This window comes from Suillus subaureus (assembly GCF_016647635.1).
Source record: "Suillus subaureus strain MN1 chromosome Unknown BJ212scaffold_7, whole genome shotgun sequence".
Lineage (NCBI taxonomy): Eukaryota > Fungi > Basidiomycota > Agaricomycetes > Boletales > Suillaceae > Suillus > Suillus subaureus.
This window is the reverse complement of record NW_024538563.1, coordinates 1,027,931-1,051,753: the sequence shown is the minus strand read 5'-3', so window position 1 is coordinate 1,051,753 and position 23,823 is coordinate 1,027,931. Positions and strand designations below refer to the sequence as shown.

Sequence of the window (23,823 nt, the reverse complement as noted above, 5' to 3'; positions counted from 1 at the left end):
ACTTCCAATCAGCGACCGCTTGGGAGTTGAGCCTGTCGTCGTGACAAGTCGTTACGATATCGGGTCACTGTGCACGTTGGTATACTTCTTCTGTGACTTCATTCCTTAGTCACCTGGCGATACGCGAAGCTATCCAGCTCTCCCGTGCTCGAATGCGGTGCGTGAACAACATGCCCAGATCAAATGTTTGTGATGTGAACTTTCTTCTGACCTCGCAATTATCTTCATCTACACGCGCTTCTCCCGTTATCAGAGGATCCTGACTATCATCGGCGTCTTCGCGCGCCACAAGGGGTCCACCAGCTAGCCTTAGCTAGGTGCTTTCTGGATGTCAGCAGATGGATCATGGGGCGATACCGCGCTGATTACCTGAATAGAACACCCAGAAAAAACACGTGTAGGTACATACAATGGGACTAATGGACACGACGCTAGTACTGACAAAGCACTAAAAGTTTAAAGGTACAATATCATGCGAAAAACATCCTGGCCAGCATAGATGAGTGCGTTTGTGAGTAGCCCGATCGCCACTGGCTCAGGTTAAATGAATGCTTTTCACAAGTACTCGAACTCGCTACAGTTGCACCATCGCTGTCCATGTACCGTAAACTCGCATCAAAATGATACTCGGCGCGAGCGCAGACCTTCTGTAAAATGTGAGAGATGGAATCAGTTACAGCCCCAAAGCGTCGACGGAAATAGTCGTACATCCGCATCTTCGAGAGAATCGTCAAATAATTCACTTAATAAAAGATGCAAAAGTACGTACAGTACACAGGGGCGGGTATGGAGACAGATCGAGTTGCGCTCACATACGCATGGCAGAGAGTATACGCCACCTCTTGTATACTTAGGAGTGCACAAAATTTAGTCGGTACCTGTACTTGTGCGTTCTTCGGTTGAAACTTACGGTCTAATATCAAAATTGAAAATCTCGTCCTTTAATACTATGTAGTGGGCAGGTCGGCTTGCTAGAAATGACCAGACATAAGTTAATCTGAATATCGCTGCACATACTGTACACCAACTTCCAAGTATCCCACCATGGGACAGGAGGTAAAAGTCCTTGGCAATTGGATTGGCAATACCTTCGCTAGCGACAAATCCAGCTTGCACATTGCCGCTCTTTCGATCTCCATCTTGACTATGAGAACTACTCAATAAGGAACGAAAGCGCAGGAAGAAGTACGTACGAGTTTGTCGGGAAGAAGCGAACGTGATGTCTGCAAGGAAAGTCAGCGGTCATCGCTTGCCCGACTGGAGTGGAAGATTACCTCTTTCCCACGATAAGGTAAGTGATTAGAGGCGGAGGGTCCTTTAATTTAACTTCAGCCCAAACCCTTCTCACAGCCTCTAGATAAATAAATTTATCATCATTCTGCAAAATCTTATTGTCTTCGACGAACCTTTAATGTCTTGGAACTCTAGTTCACCGACACCTGCATATTCACCTTCAGAGAGACCGTCTCTGAAGAACATGAGTTTTCTCGGGGCTTTCCCGTTGACCTTGCCATATCGTGTAATGGCGTCCTGTAAATGATAATTTGACTGTCCCGAAAACCAGAAGGCAACGCGTACATAAACCATAGGACCGAGTTCTCCTATTCTCTCTTGTCGCGGCTGCTGCACCCTCGATGTCGCACTGTACTTGACGCCGTGCCGGTCATACGAAAAGACGACACTGGCAACCGAGGGCTTGTTCTGAACACCAGGTCCAGGATGACCAACATCAGCCCCTGAAAATGAACGTCGGTGTCAGTGCAAATGTCGGATCATTGATGGCATCACAGACCCAAAAAAATGAAATCTTCTTTGGTGAACCAGTCATATGCAGGCGATGATGGGATGGAATTCACTCCTGTTAATCGAGCGTTGATTCTGTAGGTAGACAAGTCTACACAAGCTTCACAAAAACCATGTTTTGAGATATCACGCACTTGATTGCGATGTTATTGCAATATTGGTCAAGTTGTCTCCCTGAAAACTTCGCAATGTTGTCTTCCCGCTGTGAAATACGTGTTGGAAAATAACTAACGGTCAGGATATCAAGCTGAACCCACCACACACTGAGTAGATACCTAGTCGTGAGGTCACGTCAGCCCAGAGAATTGTGATCAATGACAACACCTACGCCAAGGGTGACATCCCCCGCTCTCTTGACATCTTGGCGGATGTCAGCGGCAGATTGAGGCAGGATGACTAGCACGATCTCAGGTGGCTTGTTGTAACCAGGAGGGGCTCCGGCTGAAACCAATGCCAGCGAACATGCCTCCCTAATATCCTTCGAAATTACCTTTAGTACAAACAAAAACTTCAACAAAAAAAAGCGCGCGTACCCGGTCTACCGAGCCGACACCACTACCTCGTTTGTATGACGGTTTGGCTCTCACACCTACAATAAATCGTGAATAGCACTCTCACAGACCTAAAGAAAATCGTACTCATTCCTAGAATATGATAGTGAATACTAGATTTTCAACAGCGCGATCAACATACCTCGTGCAGTGCAACACTGTTCAAGTGTGTCCATAAACGCTTTGATAACGTTTTGATCGAGCCTTAGACTGTAATCTACAACTGCCCACGCCCTGATGGTCTCGGGGGAATGTAGATGTTGCCTCGTTATGTTCCATGCTCCGTTGTTTACATCCTATGGCAGAATCTCGCTAAATTGAGCAACATGTAAGAAAAGCTACTCACTGCCGGCTGTTTTTTGCCGTAGAAAATGGTAGGTGGTTTGAGAAGTTGACCTTGTAATGTGATCGGCTTCTCCGAAATTTCCATTCCCGCGTCTTGAATATAAGGTGAGGTGGCATACTCAAGCGTCTGGGCGAAAATATTTAATAAATCTTAACTTCGGCTAAGGACTTACAGGAGGCTGGACTCGGTCGCCTTTCTGGCCAACAATCATTTCCAACCGTTTCTCTGGCCTGAATTTGGAAAAATCAACCATCATGCTCGTCATGTTCTGCGGTAGTTTACGGGTGTATCGCTGGCCTGCGGCCACAGTGCAAAGTTCAGCCGGGATGACGGTGTTTTTTCCAGACCCACGGCTCAATTCAATGCCAATGATGTCAGGAAATGATAGGCGTATGTTGTATGTTTTGTAGTAGTAATCCTGCGTAAATGTCAATCATATGCAGGATAAGACGATGAAAGCAATTGATGCAGAACGTACTGCCACTGTTGTGGGAAGGGATGAGCCGTCTTCTTGCTCTTGAGTGAACGGAAAACGTCCAGCTGCTTCAACGAGACCAACAATTTTCTTCGTCACAGTTTTCTTTGGTAACTTTATGTCAACAAGGACATTCCGGAAAAATTGACTGAGAATATTCCATTCTTTGCTATGCTTTTTGTAGCTGAGGGCTCGTGCATTCCCTCGAATATTCAAAACTTCTAGAGCAATGTCCATAAATGGCCCCGGTTTGTACCTAATGGGGAACACGATGAGAAGTAATAGAAGCGATATACACGACGTACATTGCGGCTGCGCTGATATCAACATTCACGAGAACTCGGCCGATTGCTGGTCTGACACTCCTACGCACTAGTGTGAGGGACGATTGATAGGGTCTGTAACATGACGTACTGAAAGAATCCACGAAACAGCTGAAGACCACCGCGAAGATCTTTTGAGCCGCCACTGGTAAAATACGCTCTTCCATTGTTCGGGTACTTACTGAAGGAGGTTCAGTGATACTGTTGATCGCGTGATGTATGGCTTACAGATTCGGGGCCTGGCGAATAATGAATTGCAGGAGATTGAGTGCAACGGAGACCTTTGGCGTCTGATCGCTGATTTTTCCGGTGAGAAATTTTTTGAGGTCGCTGTAGCACACATGTTATGAGATATGCTTGAACTAGAACTGGAAATGCGTACTCGAATGTCACTGTCTCGCCCGCGACGCGAGCTACCTTAATTGTAACTCGACCCTTGCCAGGAACGACAATTGTGTACTGTAACCGATATCAGGCTGAGAATACTGGACCACAACCAAGAGCATACGTTTCCCGAAGTGCCATCGGGGAGATCCAGCGGCGCGGCAGAGTATAGGATGCTCTTTCCGTCGAACAAACACAGACGAAAGACCCTGGGTGCTTCGTGGTTTTGGAGTCTTTCCACTATCCGATGTCTCCATCGAACATTTTCCACATCAGGTGTCATTACTGGAGAAGATTTATTCGAACAGAGTAGTTGCTACTGGCACGAAGGCACACGCACCGACTGCATAAATTTATTTAGGACTATGATGACCCCCGGTCAAGCAGATATGTACTCACCATCGTATTGCTCGTATGCTTTGACTGGGATTTGTGTTACGTCGAAAGCATTTGCGAAAACAGGCATAGGTCTACGTTGACCCAACGGCACAGTAGACGCCGAAGCCGTTTGTAAAGATATGTCTATCATATGGTTGCTGAAGGATGTAGTGCAAGTAACGAAGATGTGACAGTGTTTATAAAGATACGCCGTGCTGTTTGAAACAGAATTATGGACAGATGGTGCGAGTTGGCGATGGCGAGATGACAATCACGCACTATGATTCGCCTGGCTGCGGGAATCGTACAATGTCCGACCGACTCGGATTTAGTCCTCGTGAACAATAAAATTGGAATTTCTCCCAAGCTCGTGTTCAAGAAGACGAAGGTCACAGTTCGGCGGCCTCGAGGCGGTTGGAAGAGAAACAATGAGCAGATGAGTCAAGGAAAAGGAGGTATTTTCCCAAAATCCTACTTTGAACTCGAAACACGTGTAAATCGTCGTGTTTGGACTGGACACGTTATTGTTAGCTACAACGATCTTGACATCGACGCGTGCGTCGTCCAGCATCTTCGACGCTTTAGACCACGATGGAGGCAACAAGAGAGATGGAAGAGCAAGATATCGGTTTGCTTTATCCTTCTCGATCAGGGTCCTGCACAGGATCGACTGAAACTATCGCCTCAAGGCTGCCATCTCGGCAGCCTTCCCCAACCGAATCACAGGTTCCGATCCATCATGATGGTATCGAATCGTTTCAAGACTCTTCGAGTCCACTCAAGTCGCCCTCACTGTCCAACGTTCAGGACACACATCTTGGACTTCGCCTGGTTGGGCAGAAGACCGTGACACGCTCTAGGACTCTTCCTCATCTGGCAAAATCTGATACAGCGTTACATCTAAGTTCAGAGCTCGCTGGCTTTGAGTTCGAACGAGATAGGGCGTTGCGAATGTCCCAATGGGTCTTGGCTTTCGCTATAGGTCAGTGCCACGTAACATACTTGAACTATCTTCCACGTCATACCTTGCACCACAGTCAATTTTGATCTGGATGTCGGTCCTGTCGTTTGCGGGGTACATCCACCCTTGTATTTGGCCCCCGCAGAGAAAGAGAACATGTAAGAATTTTTCTTCTCCATCAGTCTGATTGGGTGTTGAAATCCATTTTCAAGTGCTTTCTCATCCTTCCCAGATTCCCTGCAATTTGAGCAGGATCAGAAGTACATTCTTTTCGCATACAAGATCTCGGCGTATCGCACAAACACATCGTTCTAGACCACGGTATCAACAGACCAGATAGCATCGATGGATACCTTTATGGATATTCACATTTTTCCCAGAGAAGAGACAACACCTCGAAGCGAGGATACCAGCAGGTAAATCAATATTCACGTGTCGAACCATATTGCTAACATTGAACAGACTTCTCTCGTTCTTCTCTCGCACCTACAGTACCCTGCACTGTTTACCATCCTAATTATGAAACTTGGGCCCTTGTTCCTAACCCATGGTGTGCCTATGTTGGAAACGGCATGCCATAACATTGCCAACTGGTACGTGTGCCGCTCGGGCTTATTTCGCGTTTCAATCAATTAAATCTTATCTGCCAAAGAAAGGTGCAGCCCATCGCCGGGTTTGACTACTGAGCTAGGATTTCTAGGTTCAGTTCTCCATGTCGAGTTGCCCATGAATGCAGACATTCAGCAATTGACAGAGACTGCATCTTTTCATGAGAAATTTGACCCCACTTTGCATGTAACCAAGTCTCCCTTGCTCCAGATTCGGCGACTGACTGAGCCGTATCAGCTATTATCTTCTATAGCTCCACTTGACCCGCCTCCAATATCCATATTCGAGGCCTCCTTGTCGCATTTATGGTCAATATGGGAGTGCCTGATCCTTTGTGAGCCGATCTTGGTATTCGGATCTTCTCCCGCAGCCACGAGTCAAGCAGTTTGGTGGCTCAGGGATTTGTTACGTCCTGTGTGCTGTCTACTTTCCACCTGTTGAATCGATGACTGACGTTCCATTCTCAGATACCTCTTGCGAACGATTTTCGTCCTTACTTTACCATTCATGACAAGGATCACGCCCTTCTGGTCAATAAACTCCCACCTAAATCTGGCCTTATCTTGGGTGTGACCAATCCATTCTTCCAGAAGTCATGCGCCCATTGGCCTCACGTCTTGAGTGTAGGGCTGAAAGCAAGGTGTGTCTGAGGTTGCTTGGGTTCTCAATTCTCATCACTCAAATTTACTGCAGTCCGCGCCGCCAGGGGAATGCGACCATTATAGCTGGGCCGCCACCTGGATGGTGTACAAGAACTCATCGCCGATACATTTCCAAAGACCGCCAATTGTTAGCGGCTATCGAGCAAGCTTGTCATGCAAGCGTCCAACACAGTCCGTGTCCCAAATTATGACTAGTGCTGTAACTTACTCATCATTCTCAGGGATACAAGCATCTTTGGATCTAAGAAGACACTTGAGTTCGCGCACCAACACCGTGTTAGTTCCTTTGAACAGATACCTCAATACTCTGATACCCTCTCCGACGGAACGTGCCACTGTTTCGGGTTGTCGACGCCTAAAGTCCTTTAGCACTGCTGACTTTTTCTCTTCGCTGAAGGCGAATGGCTCCCCTCTGCCGTTTAAGTCCGCGACTAAGCGGAGAGAATTTTATGAAAGGTGGCTGAAAACGCCAGCATTTGGGCTGTGGTTGGCTCAGCAAGAGGAAGTGGTGCATAGGACATTGCAGGACAAATGGGCTGGCTGATGTGGCGATTGATTCCCGCCGAGCCAGTAACCGTAAGATTCTAGACTAGCTTAAATCCACATGTTCTGTGAAATGATCGTCATCAATCTTCAAGTCAGCGGCACGACGAGAAGGTTAGGTGCCGACTGCGCCACGTACAGCAAATAGAACCAAACAAATGTTACTGCTATAGAACATGACGGATTTGGTGAAGTCCCCGAACATTCTCTTGCTTTTACTCTTCCACGTCGTTGTCGCGCAACTTGTACGCTCTCCTTGCGTTCCACTGGTTTTTTCTCTGTTCTTATTGTGCTTTGCTCTACGTCTTGTATTTCGCCTATCTGTTGGGCGCGTAATCATTGTCACTGTATCCTTACTTATCATGTAAGAGCTCCTCCACTTGTTTGTATAGCTGACGTGGGTAGCGCGGGCAGGCGGCTTCATGATGCGCCGTGTGGAAGTTTTGCCTTGTTATCATTTGTGTTACTCTCATGTCCGTTGGTACTCAAATCCTGTTATTTTACTTTTTTCTAGTGCAAAAGACTTTCTGTTCTTCTGCTTGAGTCAGCGAAAAAATGCCTGAGGAAGATTATGATATCTACGGCGAATACGAAGCTTATGCTGTCGGCAGAGCCAACCAGGTGGGCACATAATATGCGTCTACTTGGTTGAGCAGCTAGTTGGACTGACTGTATGCGCGCTTAAAGGGTATTGATGGACAGGAATTCGATGCAAGGGAAGAACCAGTGGAGGCTATAACGACTGTAGTCGAACCCTCGACAGGTGAGAAACGGCCTCGAAGCGATGAGGAGGAGGAAGAGGCAGAAGCAAAATTGTCACCCGTTCAACATTCGCCTCCAGCTCCTCACGTCCAGCCAATCCAACAAGGGCAGGTTAGGACTGAAGGTGGCTCGCATGGCATGAACGGTAACTACAATGCCGTTATGCAAAACGGTAGTCATATGGGAGGCGGGACAGATCCGTCGATGATGGGCTATGATGCACTGTATATTGGCGATTTGCAATGGGTCCGTTTGTCCTGTCGTTTAGAATCCTGTGTACATCTTTCTAAGCCTGTCTTCGTGTTTCTCTCTCCTACAGTGGACAACGGATGAGGACCTGCGTCAAGTTGCTCTTAATCTCGGCGTGTCAATCGATCACCGTGACATTACCTTTTCTGAGCACAAGGTGAACGGCAAGAGTAAAGGGTGAGCAACTTCCTGGCCAAATTGAGGTGTTGCTCAGTCACATCAGCATCGCCTACGTGGAGTTCAGTAGTTTCGAAAACGCCAACGCGATCAAAACATGGTTCGATAATAAGTATGTCAGGCTTGATGCTTCGATGCGAATGCAAGGCTGACCTTGCACTCAGCGACTTTCAAAATAGACGTGCTACAGCAACTCTGACAAGTTCGTCACAAGGCAATCCATTCCGCACACTCCCAAAAGGTCTGGTGATCACCTGGTGCTTTTGACTGCAGCTTTGTCTAATCCATATGGCTTCAGAACCACCGCCTCGAGACACCCGAAACACTCAGCAAGGAAACTCTATATCCACATCAGGGACAAGCATGGGCCGCGGCTCGACAGGGAACTTCCGCGGTAATGCTTCCAACCAGATTGGGGGAGGCATGATGGGTGCACAAGGTCGCGGGGGTGGTGGTATGACGAACAACATGATGCGCGGTGGCATGCCCGCAATGATGGGTAACATGGGCATGGGCATAGGCGGCATGAACATGATGGGAATGGGGAACATGGGAATGGGCATGGGTATGGGTGGCTTCGGCGGACGCGGCAGCATGGTTCCCCAGGGACCCAGAGGAGGTGGTATGATGGTAGGCGGGCGTGGTGGCATGGGAGGAATGGGTATGGGCTTCTAACGGTCTCATGCATGTGGATTGTTGTTCTTACTTGCACTTGATGTACGCTATAGGTATGGGAATGGTTGGAGGACGCGGCGGCTTCGGCATGCAAGGTCACTTCAACCCAGCGTTCATGCATGGCCAGCAAGGTGGTCAGTTTGGTGGCGGTTCAGACAGGAAGCGATTCCGAGCGGACGACAATTGATAATGCATCAAGCCATCCGTAATTCGCAACACCCGTGGATCGACGTATCTATCTATTTATTTATTTCTATCCTCCACTCCTTCATATCATGCGCTCAGCGTTTTAACTTGTTGATATTTACTTTCCCCTTGTCACTGTTGACATCGCTGATGTACAATAACCTATCATTGTAATATTGATACGTGCATCATTCATTCTCTCCGTCGCGCGTTGGTTGGTGGCAAGCAAGGGAATATTGCATTGCACAAAGAAGCATGAGCACAACTCGAGTGACTGCAAATACATGGTGTAACATATAGACAAAATTGCGCTGGCTGATAGAACATGAGTGATGGTGATGTGTGTGGTATGAGTATATCCTATCTAAAGCACCAAGAAAGACATCAGGATAGGTTCCACTATCCATGAGGGTATGAAATGTCCGTGAAATATAGCATGCCAATGTCAAAAAAACTCCTTGCCTTATCCCCGCCTCTCCTTCATTTCCCTTTCCTTCTTCTTGCGGCGTTTTTTCTTCCTCGTGGCGCTTTTCCTGCTCAAGGGCTGCTTCATCCTCTTTTCGGGCAAGACGCGCACTGAAGGTCTCTTTGTCAACAGTGTGATTCTGGATGGAGGCGAAATCACTGACCTTCTGAGCTCCTCCCTCTCAAGAACGCCGGCACCAACTTCCATGTCCTCATCATCACTATACACATCCTGCTCGACATATTTAGAGCGGTCCTTGCCAAATAGTTTCCAAATTTCATTGCTGTAAGATTCCACGTCAGCTGAGGCAGGGCGCCTCTTCGGAGGAGGGGGGGATAACGAGGAGGACGGGGACCGAGGTCGTTTTTTAACGGGCCCGGCAGAGCGTGCTACTGATGAAGGCTTATAAGCCTGCGACTTCATCGAAGGAATGAAGTTTGAAGTCGACTTGGGTTTCACCTCAGTCTTTAATGATTGAGGACTATCTGCGCCTTTGGGTTGCGCGGTCTTTGAAAATGACAAGATAGCAGACTTCGGAGCAGTCGAGGTCTTGGACGTGCCGGAGTTGACTGATCCTATAAAGTTGAAGATGAAATAACGAGAAAGGATTCTGCTATCAAAACACTTACTGGACCCTGAGGGGCTTGGGGAGCTGGAGCCGGAAGACGCTCTAGATGGTGCAGCCGTAGATACCTGGGCACTGATTCTTCCTGTGTCCTTCTTCCCCTTGCCAAACCAGTCATTAAACTCTTTGGCATCGTCACCGTCCAATGTGGCAGTTTTCGCCTTGGCTCTGTCCTGCAAAATCTCGTCTATGGTCCGCGTGTCTCGCTTGTGGACATTAAGCTTGGTTAAAGTATTCGGGAGTGCAGAAAGGCGAGCCTTGACGGACTGTGAGCTGTTACAACCGTCTGAGGTTGGTGCTGACGTGGCGTCGATAGCCCCTCCCGGAAGTCGCTTGCCAGCTTTACTGTAGCCGGAGGATGTGGCAGCCCGCTTGAAGGCATAACCCCTGCGCATTTCAGATTCGATCCTGCGCTGCCGTTTCTCTTCGCGAGTGAGAGCCATTGCTGGAGATCCGGAACAGGAGCCATTCTCCTCATCTGACGGTAACCTGCGCTTGGGGACCTGCTCCTTCGAAATTCCACTAGACGACGGCCACTTAGGCCCCGACTTGGCCTTCTTGGGACCATAAAGCAACGCATTGCGTTGCTCCTCCTCTCGCCTCGCCTGCTCTTCCTCCAAGCGCCTCATTTCTGTTTCTCTCTTGAGCTGCAACTCTCGTTGCTTCTTCTCGTCCTCAAATCTCTTCTGTCGGAGCTTCGTTGCTTCTTCTCGCTCCTTTCTATCGATTTCCTCCCGCTTTTTCCGTTGGAGCTCCTCGTTGCGCTGGCGCTGTAGTAGTGCGATTTGGACGGCGCTTTGAGATTCCTTAGTTTGCGAGGCGCTAAGCGCCATCAGAGCAGCGAACGACATGATGACAGTCAGACCCCGTCCTGAGGATAACACAAGCTAGCGGAAACCAGGATGAAAGGAAGACGTGCGCTCGGCAAATGATGGGGGGGCCCGAACGGCTGTACCGTTGGCTTAAGTATGTGCCACTATGTGGCGCGTGGCAGTGTACTTTGGTGGACAGGATGTCACGCTCTCCATAGGGATACGTGACATGTTGTGACAGATCATCACGTTTGCCGAAGGGTGTGGACTGGTGTGGACCGCCGAATTGACAATAACCGGTGGATAGACGAAAATGCCATTAAGATAACAAAAGCGTGGACTTTGTCTCAAAACTGATAGGTCAAAACTACTGAAACATGAAACTTGATGACAATGTCTAATTCATGTAAATGATTCCCCCTGTCAGACCTCTAGCAGCGACCTCAGGGAAACCATACGCGGGGCGTATGATTCGTTAATGGTGATTCTTCCACAACCGTCGAGGAAGTAAGAGCGACATGCAAATGCCTATACAGACAAGGGCAATCAGATAATAGTAGACTATCCATGCGTGGTGGGGGTTTTTAATAGAAAACGAGAACGTGGACGTGGCGGATGCAGGGCCGATCGTTCGTGCGATCGAAACACCCAACTGAGCGATCCCATTCGTTGCACCAAGAGATGCCTGGTTCGGCGAGGCTGCGGCGATATAAATAAATACGCAGGCTGAAGAGATCATAGTCAACGCAAGGAATCCTGATATGATGCGGAAACTGACAATACGCCAAATTTAATATCATTGAGAGAGCAAGTTGCAGGCCAACGATTGCCCATACCATGAGGCTTAACCCCTGCACTCTGGCCACAGCATTGATGATGGGAAGAGTGATAATCATCGGAATTGCAGCAGCCATTGACACAGAATAGATCATCTTTGAGCCGAAACGATCATGGAGGTCGGCGAAGAAAAAGATCTGGAACAAGCCGTTGATCACACCATAGATAGCTAGAATATTGCCGATGCGTGGGGGATCTAATCCCAGCCCACCAAGCTCTAGTGGTGTGGCGAAGAACACAGGTTGGACGGCACGAAATGCGATGTCAAGGAATGACAAAGCAGCATAATTTCCAGCAGCTATGATCACTCTGGGTATCAAGAGCGAACGAAGCGGTAGCGGCTTGGAGTCATCAGCCTTTGCACGCTGAGGGGTATCTTCTGTGCTGAGGAAATCAGTTGATCCTGTGGGAGTCACAGGGCCCTTGACAGGGGTGGAATGTTCGCGACTTTGCCCCTTTAGCAAGCGCCAGGGAGTCACCCTAGTAGATACAGTCTGTCAATCACGTCATCAACCTCTGTCACTTGTCAAGCATGCACGCTAGCTCAAAATAACACACCTCCTGCAAGAAAAGAAACGTGACAACCCAAGCTAGTATAGAAAAGGTAGCAGGCACAGCGCATGCAAGGAAATAGGGATAGGTCTTCATAAATTGCGAATGCCCGAAGATATTCGGAAATCGATCAGCTGGTCGGGATAACGACCCACCTATCAAGGGTCTGCAAAGGGAGTCTGATTTCCAAAAGCGATGTGAAATATCACACAGGTACGTACCCAAGGGCCCCACCGCTTGACCAAGCTATCGGCATATACGCATATGCCTGTGCCAAATTAGTCGAGTCGGTGATCTCCACCATCATACTTTTAATCACGCCGATGTTGCCGTTCAAAGCACCATTTAGAGCACGGCTGAGTGTTACGTGTTAGGAATCAGAACTCACGGGAAATAGAACGGTCAAACCTTAGTACGAGCCCCACAAAGGTTCTAGATAGGCCGAAACAGTACATAGAAATAGACAAACCGAACAAGCCTGTCAAAATGACAGGTTTCCGTCCGATGTGGTCCGATATACGACTCCAATGGAGAACAGTAAGGGCTTGTGTGGCAAAGAATAGGGAGTGCTACATGTATTCGAAGATAAGAATATACCCATTGATTAAGTCAGACTCACCATTAATCCGACATAGTATCCTACACGAGTTTCGTCGCCATCCGTGACGCCAATGTCTCTTATCAGCTATAAGCGAGTCACGACGAGTATCAGAAGCTGCCAAGTAACTCGACTATGTGGAAAAAAATCATACTTGGGGTGCAAAGGGGGCGATAACTTGTGAAGTAAGCGGTTCTGCGAGCTGAAGAAACAGTATGATAGAGAATTGACGCCAAGGTAATGGTGTCCTAGCCTTCTTCTGCTGTACGGGCTGCAGCAATGGCGTCTCCTCGTCCACCTGTTGTTGGGACATGATGGTTCGCAAGAGGGAGTTGAACCAAGGAACTACTCAAGTCCTACGTAGTACATAAGCAACACAATTTATACATAGGGCTGACTGTTATCACCACCAGTCTTTGTCATAACTCCGAGTCACACCGACTCATATAACATACTTCTGACCTGCACGGCTGTGCATGGGGGTCCATGTCAGCGACTGCCCTAGACCATAGAGAGATCGCTGAGCCAAACTGCTGTCTACTCATCGTGAGTCCCACGAGCGTGTTGGGTCGGATATCGTCTATAATATTTACAGACTTTGCTCACCTTGTCAAAGTTTTATTATTGCTTCCGGCTCCCGGAGATATGTTTGACAGTGCACATGATGCATATCAGCATAATTGATCTAAATTTAATTAAGTCACCGTTGCTTTTCCTGCACGTGACTGCGGCGCGCTCGATGACTGCGAGCGCTCGACTCGACTCGACTATACGAAGGTGAATTCCAAAAATAGGCGGTGAAGCTTATAGATTTTCATCCTGAGATCCAAGGCTTTTATGCTTCCGTAGCAAGCCACAGTACGCTCTCCAGTCTACCTTGCCACTGGCAGGCTCAAACCTTGGTCAAGGTGAGCCTGCCGTTCAGGGCATTGTGTGCATATGCTCCATCCACACAGTTCCTCTTTGTCCACTGTATTCCGTCCACAACACCACAAAGGGCACCTTCCGTCCTCAAGTCCACACCACTTCAAACGCTTTGGAATTGCTTTGGTATTTATACTATCTCAGTTTTGCTCTCGTCTACACTACCCTCATCTGTATTTTGTTGTCATGCCTCTCAACGTAGACAAGGAACTTCCTTCGCTGCCCAGAGAATTGAGCACACCTACTGGCGCAAGATCAACGCCCTTGGCACCTCCGTCCACTGGCCAGGTTAACATGGGACCCCCCCACCCAACACTCGTGCTCGAAAAGTTTCCATCATCCGCAGAGCTTGCACTGATTAGCTCCTGGCATGATGCCACCGCAGCGGTGTGTGACATATGTGCTATTAGATGGACGATGTTGACTCACTCTTCCCCTCCAGCGGCAAGTTCGCTTTCAGCGCAAGCCAGCACCTGATGGTTGCCGGCGTTCGTTCCCCCCGCCAATGTCCGAAGCAGAGGTTTTTGCTCTAAGCACCTCGCGTGCAAACGACAACGCTGCACCTCAGAAACGATGGGGACCATTCACCAGGTATGCACAACCTCGACCAAGTATTCAATTAATTGATCGATCTACGTTGTGCACAGGGAACAGCCAGTAGATGCTCAGAAGTTGGAAGAGAAAGAGCCGAAAACACCAAGGCCCACCCGCTCCCAGAAATTCCTGGACCTAGTCAAAGCAGGATCAATGCCCAACCTGAACTTAGCTGCCAACGTTGGTGCAAAAAAGATCTCTCGTTCGGTGCGTTTCGCTCCATGCGAGGCCACAGCTTCTACTTCCGCGCCTACACATTCCACCGATGCTCCTGTTGATGAGCTCGATGAGGCTTCGCAGGCACTAGGGATTGACGTGAATGATGGAGGTATTTATCTCACTTTCGATTCCGACTTGAGATCCTCCCGCGGCGAAGCCGTCCTTACTTTCTTGTCGCCAATTCCTGACGGGACATCAAACTCGCCCCCCAGGGCCAGTATGCAACCTGTCGATGAGCTGCAATCTTTCCTCGGCGTTGAAAACTGAGCTGTTGTAGCTCCGGTTCACCGTCTCACCTTCATTCTATATCACTATTCACTTTGTTCAACTCATCACACGGTTCTCTTATGGCTATTCTACGCTAGCATCACGACATGACCCCCTCATTTTATATCCCTGGCATTATGTTTAACTCATCTGACAATTCTAATTAGTCTTTCGTTCCCATTGATCACTTTATGTATCCGACTAACCAATTCTGTGTATCGCTATTGATATTATATCATGCTTGTCTTCGTGTCAACTTTACTAAATAGTTACCCCTGACATCTTATCATTCACTGATTCGGGTGATCACTTGATATGATAACATTCGGACCTATGTATTGCCCCGGCCGCGCCACACGATTGGTCCGCCCGTCACTGCCTTGAATTTGACTTTGCGGCACCCACGGTATTTGCAGCAACCCATGTCATCAGCGCCAGCATCAAGTCAAGATCATGTAGCGCATATGGCATGTTGCAGCCGACTCGAACTCTAACCTTCGCAAACAAGGTGATGATGTCATTTATTATGGCCGACCAAGTTACTTAGATGTAGACGTGACAGAATCAGTGGGGGAGGCTCGGATGATATGAGCATGTGCAATGGTATATATAACTAGCATGAACTCCGCCACTTTGCATATCCATCAAGTTCTCCATGTCTGTCAACTGCTGGTGGTGTGTAACAGATGATGGATGCTCGTTGGCAACAAGCGTCAACGTTTCAACCATTTGTTACACACCACCTTGTTGGAGCACTCAAGTTGTTTTATCGCGGTACGAATTTGGTCTCACGCAACCAAGGTCTTCGGTGCTTCACACTAGATGCAGGTCGCAGATTCATTGTTATAATATAAATGTTTCACTGTTCAAGCGCTCAACATTGACATTCAATATTCATTGGCGACCAACTCACTGCGCATCTGAAGCCTCTTACAAGGTAGCTACCAAATATCTGGGCCCCTTCACATTGATGCTGGATTCCAACGCCTTTGATCAGGTTGATGGAAACAGTGGTCTTCCCGTGCGTGTTCATAATATCACGAATCCAACGTCTAATTCAAGATCTGATCGCAGATATCGTACGGAGATGTAACAACGTTGTAAGGGCTGTTTCTTGAACTGACCATATTGACTGACTGTCTCGTAGCTTACAGGTCGCGATACACGGAACATTAGCGACGCAGATGCACCGCGAGCTGTACAACACAGCTCACCACACTGAAGAGACTTCCACCGGGAATGTGTCCCTTCCTCTTGTTTTTGTATAAGCTTCGTTAGAGACGCAACCTAACTGATTGAAGAGGTCCTTCTTCTCTTTATCCTAGAGAATATTAGATCGATGATTTTTAGATAGAGAACTCGTATCTCCTCGGTTGGTAAGAGTAGATACTGCGAGTGATACTCTTGCCCGCAACACATGAGCTCGCTGAGTTGTTTGCATTGAACAAAAGACCTCCAACTTTGCAAGTAGTCAATCAGAACGTACAATCCATGAAGATAAATTCAAAGAACACAGCTTCATGAATGCAACCTCAAATAAAAAGGAAGTCAAGCGAAATGGAGATGAGGAAACATACAAGTGGCTTTGCATGTCATTTTGAACGGTAACCTTGAATACAAATAAAGCTAGTACCAGCCATTGAGCAGCGCGTATGGTCACACCGCTGAGTCGAACTGCTGGGTAGCCGTCGAGTGCAAATACGTACTTTCCATGATTTGTGTTTCTCCCTTCTGTTGATGTATCTGTTAAGCCCAGAAGTAGGCTCCAGACGACAAGGCTACATCTATCTGATGTCTGCTTTCGTCTGGATTCACTATTACACCACTGGGATGGTGCTGAAAGCCTTGGTTAGCAAAAATTGAGTGGTGGAAGGAGGCGAAGGAGGGAAAAGATCAATTACCTAGGATGGTGCACCATAGGGAGCTCGAATCCCTAGAAGCACCGCAAGCCCACAGAGACATTGTCATACTGGCCAAATAACAGGCAAGAGAGAGACGTTCAGGTGACACTCTTGCCAGAGTCCTCGTAACATGGTGATATGCTAGAGCAGCTACTCGACCCAAAAAGACAAGGCTATTCATGCAGTCATGTTAGATAGTCAGATTGGAGGGCCGGGATGCACCAAATGCACGATTGGATGCAACCGGATATATTCTGAAAGCTGTAGAGGCGAGGGCCGGATGCATGGATGCACTGAGGCGAACAGCCTCGTGTCTTGGGCGTTGATGGAAACGAGGCATGTTGACGCAGTAAAGCAGCATGAAACACACAATACACACACCTCTGCAACTTAGACCAAGACACTTACAATCCTTCCAAAGTCCGCCTCGATGGTACCCAACGCCACCAACCTACAGTAAAATGTCGAAGCTCGTTCCAATCATTGGATCACTGCGAGAATTCAAAGGCCATAAAGGATGCGTAAGGGCAGTCGTAGTTTCCCCGATAAATGACGGATGATCGATCATCACCAGCTCGAACGGTAGGGCACTTCGTCTGTGGGACTTGAAAATAGGCGTTGTGTTGAAGAAGATGGAAGGCCATCCAGTCCTAGGATAAGTACTAGTAGGGTAGAGGGGCGAACGTTTCGGAACAAAAAGTTGAATTTTATGATAGCGTTCACCATGCGTGATGTGACTTCGGGCTCACAAATTGCTTGGTAGACATAGGTATACACTGGTCAACACAAACAAATACGAAGTGAAGTCCAATTACCAAAAGCAGCAATTCTAGCGAACACACTTTGGACCATAAAGCAGAACCACCTCGAATATCCAGGTCCCACATCACTATGTAATTCAGCCACACTGGCTATCATCAGGTTAACATGTGATGTTTATCATTACTACTTCTACTTCAACTCTATTGAGTTAAAACTCGTTTCCGCAGTTAATGTTCATCCCATACAACTTCACCATTTCCAGAACACTCGCATTCTCACCGGAAGAAACTATCGTGCGTCGTAATGTTAATAGGAAGGCGTCTGAACTTGCAGCACCCCTTTTATGTCAGTAGCTTATGATCATGAGGTAAGACATCATACTATGTCCCAACACGGACATCGTCAAAACACCTCTTGTGTATCCCTGACTTTTTCACTTTGAAGATTTGTCCCTTATTGGTACGCCTGGGGGCAATTATTATCCTCGACCTGCCCCTGCAATTATCGAACAATCAGCCTGTCATAAGTCTCGCATGAGGCGCAAACATATTTTGCCGATTCCACAGTAAATGGTCTGGGTTTCTCTACTTCACGGAAGTAGTAGGTATTGGTGCAAATTGAAGCTGTGTAAGATTTCGGGACAAGGTAATCTGCAGACTCTGCTAGCATATCATTACTACGTTTCAGCTGATGTTCCGACAGAACATTCGCAGGCGACCAATCAAGATTTCGGTAACTTGTCCCACCCCACCTCGCTGTGTGAAGGAAGGATGTTGCGTGTTCATAATGGCTTGGCATTTGACGGATTGCAAACATGCCCGGGGCTATCAGAGAACCGGTGAGAAGAATATATTGTCATATATCGTTGTATATCGTAATATATAGGAAAGGATTTCGTCACATTGGAATATAAAGCAATACACGACCATGTAAATGCACCGCAATCAGCATAATGACCAGCAAGAACTTGCCGGTCCACTAATAGCCTCCACAGACTCCGGCCCTGATAAGGCGCCGTCTGATCCTTCTGTGGGTACAGCATTGCGTTTCAAGTCCACAGCGGAGATTAACCAGCACCTTGCATCTTAGAGAGGTTGCTGCATAAATATAGAACCTTTCACCCAAGCAGTACTGAGCTTAGAGTAACGGATCATATTAGACCACTGATACCGGCACACGACTTCTTAGACTGGGCCATATAATGCATATCTGCAATGGACCCAGTCAGTCGTCCAATATCATGGTCCCGTTGTTTGACCAAGCTGATATCAATATTGGCATCACACTACAGCACGCCAACGTAAGTGATGATTAGAATCGGTAGTATGACATTCAACAAACTGACTGTTTACTATATAGTATGCTTTCAGTGCGTGCTACCAACGATTGTTATGCAGCAGCGTTTGTGCTGAACTTTCATCTTAGTCGCTATAGCATGTCTATGGGTAGGTGTAAACTCAGTTGGCGACCTATCAACCGACCAAGGAAGTTGATTATTTCGCTATTAGGTTTACGACTTTGCTCTCACCCTCGATAAAGATGTAAGTTTCATCCAGCCAACGTCATGACAGCGCCCAGAGCCTGACAAGTGACATACATAGGCCGCGTTCATACTGGACGCTCCATGGCGGATACCCAAACTGACCTATCTTACCTCCCGATACTTACCATTTGCATTGGTCGTCACCGATATGTTTCGTATGTCCAAAAACATGCTACTTGAAGCAAGTGGAATCTCACCTGTTCTCAGGAATTTTACAGCCTGGACTTTCCCTTAAGGTATATTTGTCCTTGCACGCCATTCTTAACGCTGAAGCTCGATAAATCTCAGTCCTGCACAACTTTGTTTGCGTTCAATACATGTGAGTTTGATCCCCTTGTGAAACAAATCCTTCCGGAACTGACGCCCCTATCAGATGTTGGAGGAATCGTACTGTTTTGTGCAGAATGTTAGTATCCTTTGCTATTCATCATTTCAGTGGCTGACCCTGATTGCACCATCCTGCAGCACTCTTTATACAGAGGGTTTTGGCGGTGACGGGTCTCAGACGGCTAATAGTAGGTTGCAACATTGTAGTAAGTCAGTCTTTTGTATGTAAGATGTTTTGTCAACAGCCGAATGTATAGCTCTTCCTGGTCCCAGTGGCGGTGACACTTACATTGTACAACTCTTCCTCCCCGGGTGAGTCTCCTCCTGCTCTTTGATTTGGTGGTTCACAGCGATGTGGTATGGTCATGCAGTCACCTATTCCAAAAGTTGCAAGTTGCTATGACAGCAAGCAGAGTCGCATTGTCATTGTAGCCTACATTTTGCTCGTCATCGTAGAAATAGGTGGGTTTCACGGCATTTTTATGTTGTAGTATTAAATATTTTATAGAAATCCTCAGTTTCATGTTATACCACTCGTGGAATCTTTATAGAGAACATAGAAACGACATACCCCTTGTACGGGCCCTGGTCAGACATAACTTGCTTTACTTTGCCTGTGGGCTTTGTGGGTCGGGACATCATTCTTCACAAATTGGCACTAACATTTGTGGTGGATCAGTATTTTCCACCATGGCCGTGGTCGTCGTGCTTACTCTTCCCGTGCGTGTTCATAATCATATGAATCCAACGTCCAACTCAAGATCCAATCACAGGCATCGTACTCAGAGGCGATATCAGGGTAAGGAGCTGTTTCTTGGACTGGACATATCGACTGACTGTCTCGTAGTTTACAGTTCATGATACACGGAATACTAGCGACACGCCTGCACCGCGAGCTCTACAACACAGCTCATCACGAGACTTCCACCGGGAATGTGTCCCTTCCTCTTGTATTTGCGCCAGCTTCGTTGGAGATGCAACCTGATCCTAGAGGTCCTTCTTCTCTTTAGTATCCTAGACCATACTAGACCGATGATTTTTAGATAGATCTTCTCGGTTGGTAAGAGTAGATACTGCGTGTAACACCCTTTCCTGCAACCCATGAGCTCACTGAGTTGTTTGCATTGAGCACAAAATCTCCCACTTTGCAAGTAGTCTATCGGAACGTATAATCCATGGAGAATCATTTGGGCAAATTCGAAGGGCGCAGCTTCACGAATGCAACCTCAATAAAAAGGAAGTCAGAAGGGACATGGGGATGAGGAGGCAGATAATTACCGTTGAAATCTTGGATTCCGAGAACCCGGATACTCAACATCACTGGCGCATCATGTTCAGGAGCCTTTTGTGATGTGCCCCGAACCAGTGATGTCGAATCACATGTCATTCTGAATGGTAACCTTGAATATAAACAAAGCTAGTGCCAGCCACTGAGCCAGACACGAGGTGGCCCAGTGCGCGTAATCGCGACCAAATTTTGATACGCGGCCTACGCAATAGAAAACACTGAACATATCACAATCCGAGAGCCATAAAAGAATCCGTAACCCTTAGACATTCGTCGGAGGGGCATCTTCCTTGGTAGGTTAGCACCAATGCTACAGCCAAAAGAAAATCAGTTCTTGTCACTAGGGCAGTTCGCAAAAACTCACGTTCAGTTTCTGCGAATGTGTCAGCTTGTGTGTTTGGGTACGACAGTTATATCCGTACCAGCAGTTGTCTGGAATAACGTCTCCTCCTGACGAGATTAGGTGAGTGGACAGCCGTGAAAGTGATCAAGGGCAGAAGCTTACGCTTAACCTTCTGGCCCAAGTACCAGATATGGAGATGGTCGCGTATGAACTTCTCCAAGCATTGTGAACATAGCCAGTCTGCTTTGTTCCAGGTGAGATAAGTCGGTCCTTGTTAATTCTTTAGCTCCGCTACAGTAATTACCGACCATAATCCGGAATTGAAGAGGTTGAGCACCGTTGATAAGTAACTCGCTTATATCCAGAGAAGGCCACTGCTTGACTGGTAGTCCTAGAGCTAAGCGCTAATCGATTGATTCAATTACTTGGTGTGCAAACCATGCACGGTGTTTTCGGATATGATCGCATTATATCCGCAGTGGCAACAGTGTGGACAAGAGGAAAGCGGTGTCACTGAGCTCCGAGCTTTTATACCTCCGCTGGACTGACTGACACAGTCACTACTCACTGCTCAAGTACTTAAGTACTCATTTACAACTACATCGCATCACTGACACATCATTTCAGTTGATCAACCTTTTTTCCACACCCTATTCTAAATGACTTCTCTACCGCATTCTCCACCTCAAAAAGTCGCTCGCAACGAACCAGAAAATCATAATCCGTCTTCGCCACCTCCGTCACCTAAACGATCTTTTGCTTTCACCGACGAGGCAGATCATACACCAAGTTCTCTTGGTTATTTTAAACGTCGCCATGTCTATAACGACGGCGAAGCCACGAAACGAGCATCACTTGGTAAGTTTAGCGCTTCCCACAGCCCTAATGCTATTGCGCTGGAACATACTGTGAACGCAGATCCCTTGTCATCTTCAGAGATTAATAACAGGCCCCACAATGATCCAAGATGGTCAGAAACATCGTTACACTCTCTTGCCACTGCCCCTGAACTGCGATCGTGTGATGCAAATCATAGCATCCCCAAAAAAGAAACTGAGGATGAAACCATATGTTTACGGCTGCCTGCTGTTCAGAGTGGTGATGCTGATAGTACAGTTGGGAGTAGTCGCAAAGAACGCCCGTCACTCACCCGTGGTGCAAGGTATAGCTCCAATGTACAGGAATCGGTTCGTGCCTCAGCGGCCGGATTTGCATCAGGATGGCCACCACTATCAAGGAGCCAGTCTGCGTCAGAGCGTAGGGCGTCGTCTCACGAGTGGAATGTGGACAAGGTGACGCAGTCCTATAAGATCATCTACTCTTCTATGCCATATGACAGTCGTCCTTCCCGGGACCCGCGGAAGGCCGAATCCTCATCTGATGAACCTGTGCGGACGGTTTATGGCCTCGTGGACAATCGTGATTCAATATTTGATAGTTCTGTGCCACCTGGACTTACAAGACGCAGGGGATCCGTGCCCGATATAACTGAGGCCGCTCTTGGTCACTGACGTCAGGCAGTCTAGCACTGTGTGCCGACAAGCCTTCCAAATACGAGCGACCCACAGGTGGCGAACAAAGCAGGGTAGTGTCGATGACACGGCGAAGATCCAAGTCGTTGCCTCTTGCAAAATTACAACTGTCTTCATCAAGTGATGCAGGTAATAGTACTCAAAGACACCATTTCCATCTAGATTCCATTGGTACATGGCATGGTACCTACCTCCCGGGAGATCCGCTTACTTGTGGCGTATTGGAGGAATACCGTCTGATCTACCAATCACTAGTGATGAATTCTATCGTCTTTTACGACAAGTCCATTACAATAAGCATGCTTCAAATATTTTTTCTCCTCTCAACCCTCTCCGAAACCCACGGCCCAGCTCCTCCCTAACTACCAATGCAACCTATCGGTACTTCTTTCCATCTATTCAAGATATACCCGACAATCGATCAAAATTTAAAAGAGGACCAGAGCCGCGGCTCAGAACGTGAGGGAATTTTTGCGTACGCACGTACCATATAGTTCTCATGTACACTTTTTCTTTGTCACACAGTATCTGCGAACGCCGCCAGCCGCGAGCAGTAGCATCGGAGTGTACGCACTGTCAGGAATGCCAACGCGACACGTTATGTAAACGATTGTTGGTCAAGGATTATCGACGCATGCGCCGTGCTGCCTAGCAAGTTGAGGACAGCCTCCAACGTGCACAAGCCGTTAAGCTCGCCCCACTACAAAATTGATGAAGACGAGAAAAGTCATTGGAATGAAGTGACAGCTGCTACTGCCGCTGAGCCCTCCCCAGGCAGCCCTCGCTTGCGAGACTTGGATGACTTTGGTGATGACTTTGGTGACTACCCGGAGATACCGGATGAAGGTCTGCTTTTGGCCGAAGAAGATGCGAAGCTTGGGACGGGGGAATCCGTCTGCTGAAGCTTGATTAGTATCTACTATCAAGTACGGATGTTTGTATCATTACTAGCACTTCTCGTACACGAATTTTCTATTTGTATATCATTCTACCGTTTCAACTCACACGCTTGGACAATCCCCTATCCATTCCTGACATCAAATGAACCCCGCCATTTTCTGTCCCAGGCTATCATGATGAGTTCGCTAAGCTTTCAGTCGTGTTCTGTCTTCTCGTCGTTTGTAAGAAGTGCTATGGAAGGCACGTACC

The 23,823-nt window shown here is 47.6% G+C and overlaps 9 protein-coding genes across 9 annotated transcripts; 6 read left to right on the top strand and 3 right to left on the bottom strand.

Moving 5' to 3' along the window:
• Window positions 1-743: 743 nt before the first annotated feature.
• Window positions 744-3,770, bottom strand: BJ212DRAFT_1265507 (Piwi domain-containing protein; the record flags this gene model as incomplete). Its single annotated transcript, XM_041330492.1, has 17 exons — window positions 744-849; window positions 911-971; window positions 1,029-1,144; window positions 1,194-1,223; window positions 1,275-1,340; window positions 1,403-1,736; window positions 1,793-1,878; window positions 1,938-1,984; window positions 2,061-2,078; window positions 2,132-2,273; window positions 2,493-2,650; window positions 2,701-2,826; window positions 2,885-3,118; window positions 3,179-3,431; window positions 3,481-3,540; window positions 3,590-3,679; window positions 3,727-3,770. Coding segments are annotated over 17 exons (1,971 nt in total), but the record flags the coding sequence as incomplete, so codon positions are not given.
• Window positions 3,771-4,851: 1,081 nt separating this feature from the next.
• BJ212DRAFT_1478208 (DUF1630-domain-containing protein) lies at window positions 4,852-7,036 on the top strand (the record flags this gene model as incomplete). The annotated part of the gene is made up of 10 exons (XM_041339677.1): window positions 4,852-5,242; window positions 5,298-5,379; window positions 5,434-5,511; window positions 5,562-5,637; window positions 5,684-5,814; window positions 5,878-6,016; window positions 6,068-6,244; window positions 6,298-6,470; window positions 6,524-6,663; window positions 6,714-7,036. 10 exons carry the CDS (start codon window positions 4,852-4,854, stop codon window positions 7,034-7,036), a joined length of 1,710 nt encoding a protein of 569 aa, XP_041196179.1.
• Window positions 7,037-7,590: 554 nt separating this feature from the next.
• On the top strand, window positions 7,591-8,898 carry BJ212DRAFT_1445526 (uncharacterized protein; the record flags this gene model as incomplete). The annotated part of the gene is made up of 6 exons (XM_041338128.1): window positions 7,591-7,656; window positions 7,738-8,043; window positions 8,117-8,223; window positions 8,270-8,335; window positions 8,388-8,464; window positions 8,522-8,898. The coding sequence occupies 6 exons, from the start codon at window positions 7,591-7,593 to the stop codon at window positions 8,896-8,898; spliced, it is 999 nt and encodes a 332-aa protein (XP_041196178.1).
• Window positions 8,899-9,468: 570 nt separating this feature from the next.
• BJ212DRAFT_1445525 (uncharacterized protein) lies at window positions 9,469-11,026 on the bottom strand (the record flags this gene model as incomplete). Its single annotated transcript, XM_041338127.1, has 3 exons — window positions 9,469-9,483; window positions 9,540-9,660; window positions 9,714-11,026. The coding sequence occupies 3 exons, from the start codon at window positions 11,024-11,026 to the stop codon at window positions 9,469-9,471; spliced, it is 1,449 nt and encodes a 482-aa protein (XP_041196177.1).
• Window positions 11,027-11,279: 253 nt separating this feature from the next.
• On the bottom strand, window positions 11,280-13,787 carry BJ212DRAFT_1337490 (MFS multidrug-resistance DHA1 sub-family). Its single transcript, XM_041334977.1, has 9 exons — window positions 13,655-13,787; window positions 13,382-13,513; window positions 13,129-13,330; window positions 12,996-13,061; window positions 12,785-12,945; window positions 12,598-12,732; window positions 12,383-12,542; window positions 11,766-12,318; window positions 11,280-11,713 (listed from the first exon to the last, which is right to left on the bottom strand). The coding sequence occupies exons 3-9, from the start codon at window positions 13,285-13,287 to the stop codon at window positions 11,463-11,465; spliced, it is 1,485 nt and encodes a 494-aa protein (XP_041196176.1). The 5' UTR covers window positions 13,288-13,330; window positions 13,382-13,513; window positions 13,655-13,787; the 3' UTR covers window positions 11,280-11,462.
• Window positions 13,788-14,252: 465 nt separating this feature from the next.
• On the top strand, window positions 14,253-15,334 carry BJ212DRAFT_980745 (uncharacterized protein). The gene is made up of 2 exons (XM_041344507.1): window positions 14,253-14,489; window positions 14,546-15,334. The coding sequence occupies exons 1-2, from the start codon at window positions 14,404-14,406 to the stop codon at window positions 14,976-14,978; spliced, it is 519 nt and encodes a 172-aa protein (XP_041196175.1). The 5' UTR covers window positions 14,253-14,403; the 3' UTR covers window positions 14,979-15,334.
• A 394-nt stretch (window positions 15,335-15,728) lies between these two features.
• Window positions 15,729-16,280, top strand: BJ212DRAFT_1337486 (uncharacterized protein). The gene is made up of 3 exons (XM_041334976.1): window positions 15,729-15,999; window positions 16,053-16,075; window positions 16,126-16,280. The coding sequence occupies exons 1-3, from the start codon at window positions 15,949-15,951 to the stop codon at window positions 16,244-16,246; spliced, it is 195 nt and encodes a 64-aa protein (XP_041196174.1). The 5' UTR covers window positions 15,729-15,948; the 3' UTR covers window positions 16,247-16,280.
• A 2,340-nt stretch (window positions 16,281-18,620) lies between these two features.
• BJ212DRAFT_979711 (uncharacterized protein) lies at window positions 18,621-20,608 on the top strand. Its single transcript, XM_041344505.1, has 16 exons — window positions 18,621-18,670; window positions 18,731-18,941; window positions 19,001-19,010; window positions 19,067-19,086; window positions 19,150-19,182; window positions 19,243-19,339; window positions 19,392-19,420; window positions 19,458-19,503; window positions 19,558-19,590; window positions 19,650-19,717; window positions 19,769-19,823; window positions 19,875-19,973; window positions 20,020-20,136; window positions 20,191-20,231; window positions 20,285-20,310; window positions 20,359-20,608. Exons 2-16 carry the CDS (start codon window positions 18,843-18,845, stop codon window positions 20,519-20,521), a joined length of 936 nt encoding a protein of 311 aa, XP_041196173.1. The 5' UTR covers window positions 18,621-18,670; window positions 18,731-18,842; the 3' UTR covers window positions 20,522-20,608.
• A 1,481-nt stretch (window positions 20,609-22,089) lies between these two features.
• BJ212DRAFT_1337460 (uncharacterized protein) lies at window positions 22,090-23,726 on the top strand. The gene is made up of 5 exons (XM_041334975.1): window positions 22,090-22,112; window positions 22,179-22,579; window positions 22,636-22,908; window positions 22,959-23,133; window positions 23,200-23,726. The coding sequence occupies exons 2-5, from the start codon at window positions 22,468-22,470 to the stop codon at window positions 23,324-23,326; spliced, it is 687 nt and encodes a 228-aa protein (XP_041196172.1). The 5' UTR covers window positions 22,090-22,112; window positions 22,179-22,467; the 3' UTR covers window positions 23,327-23,726.
• Window positions 23,727-23,823: the final 97 nt, after the last annotated feature.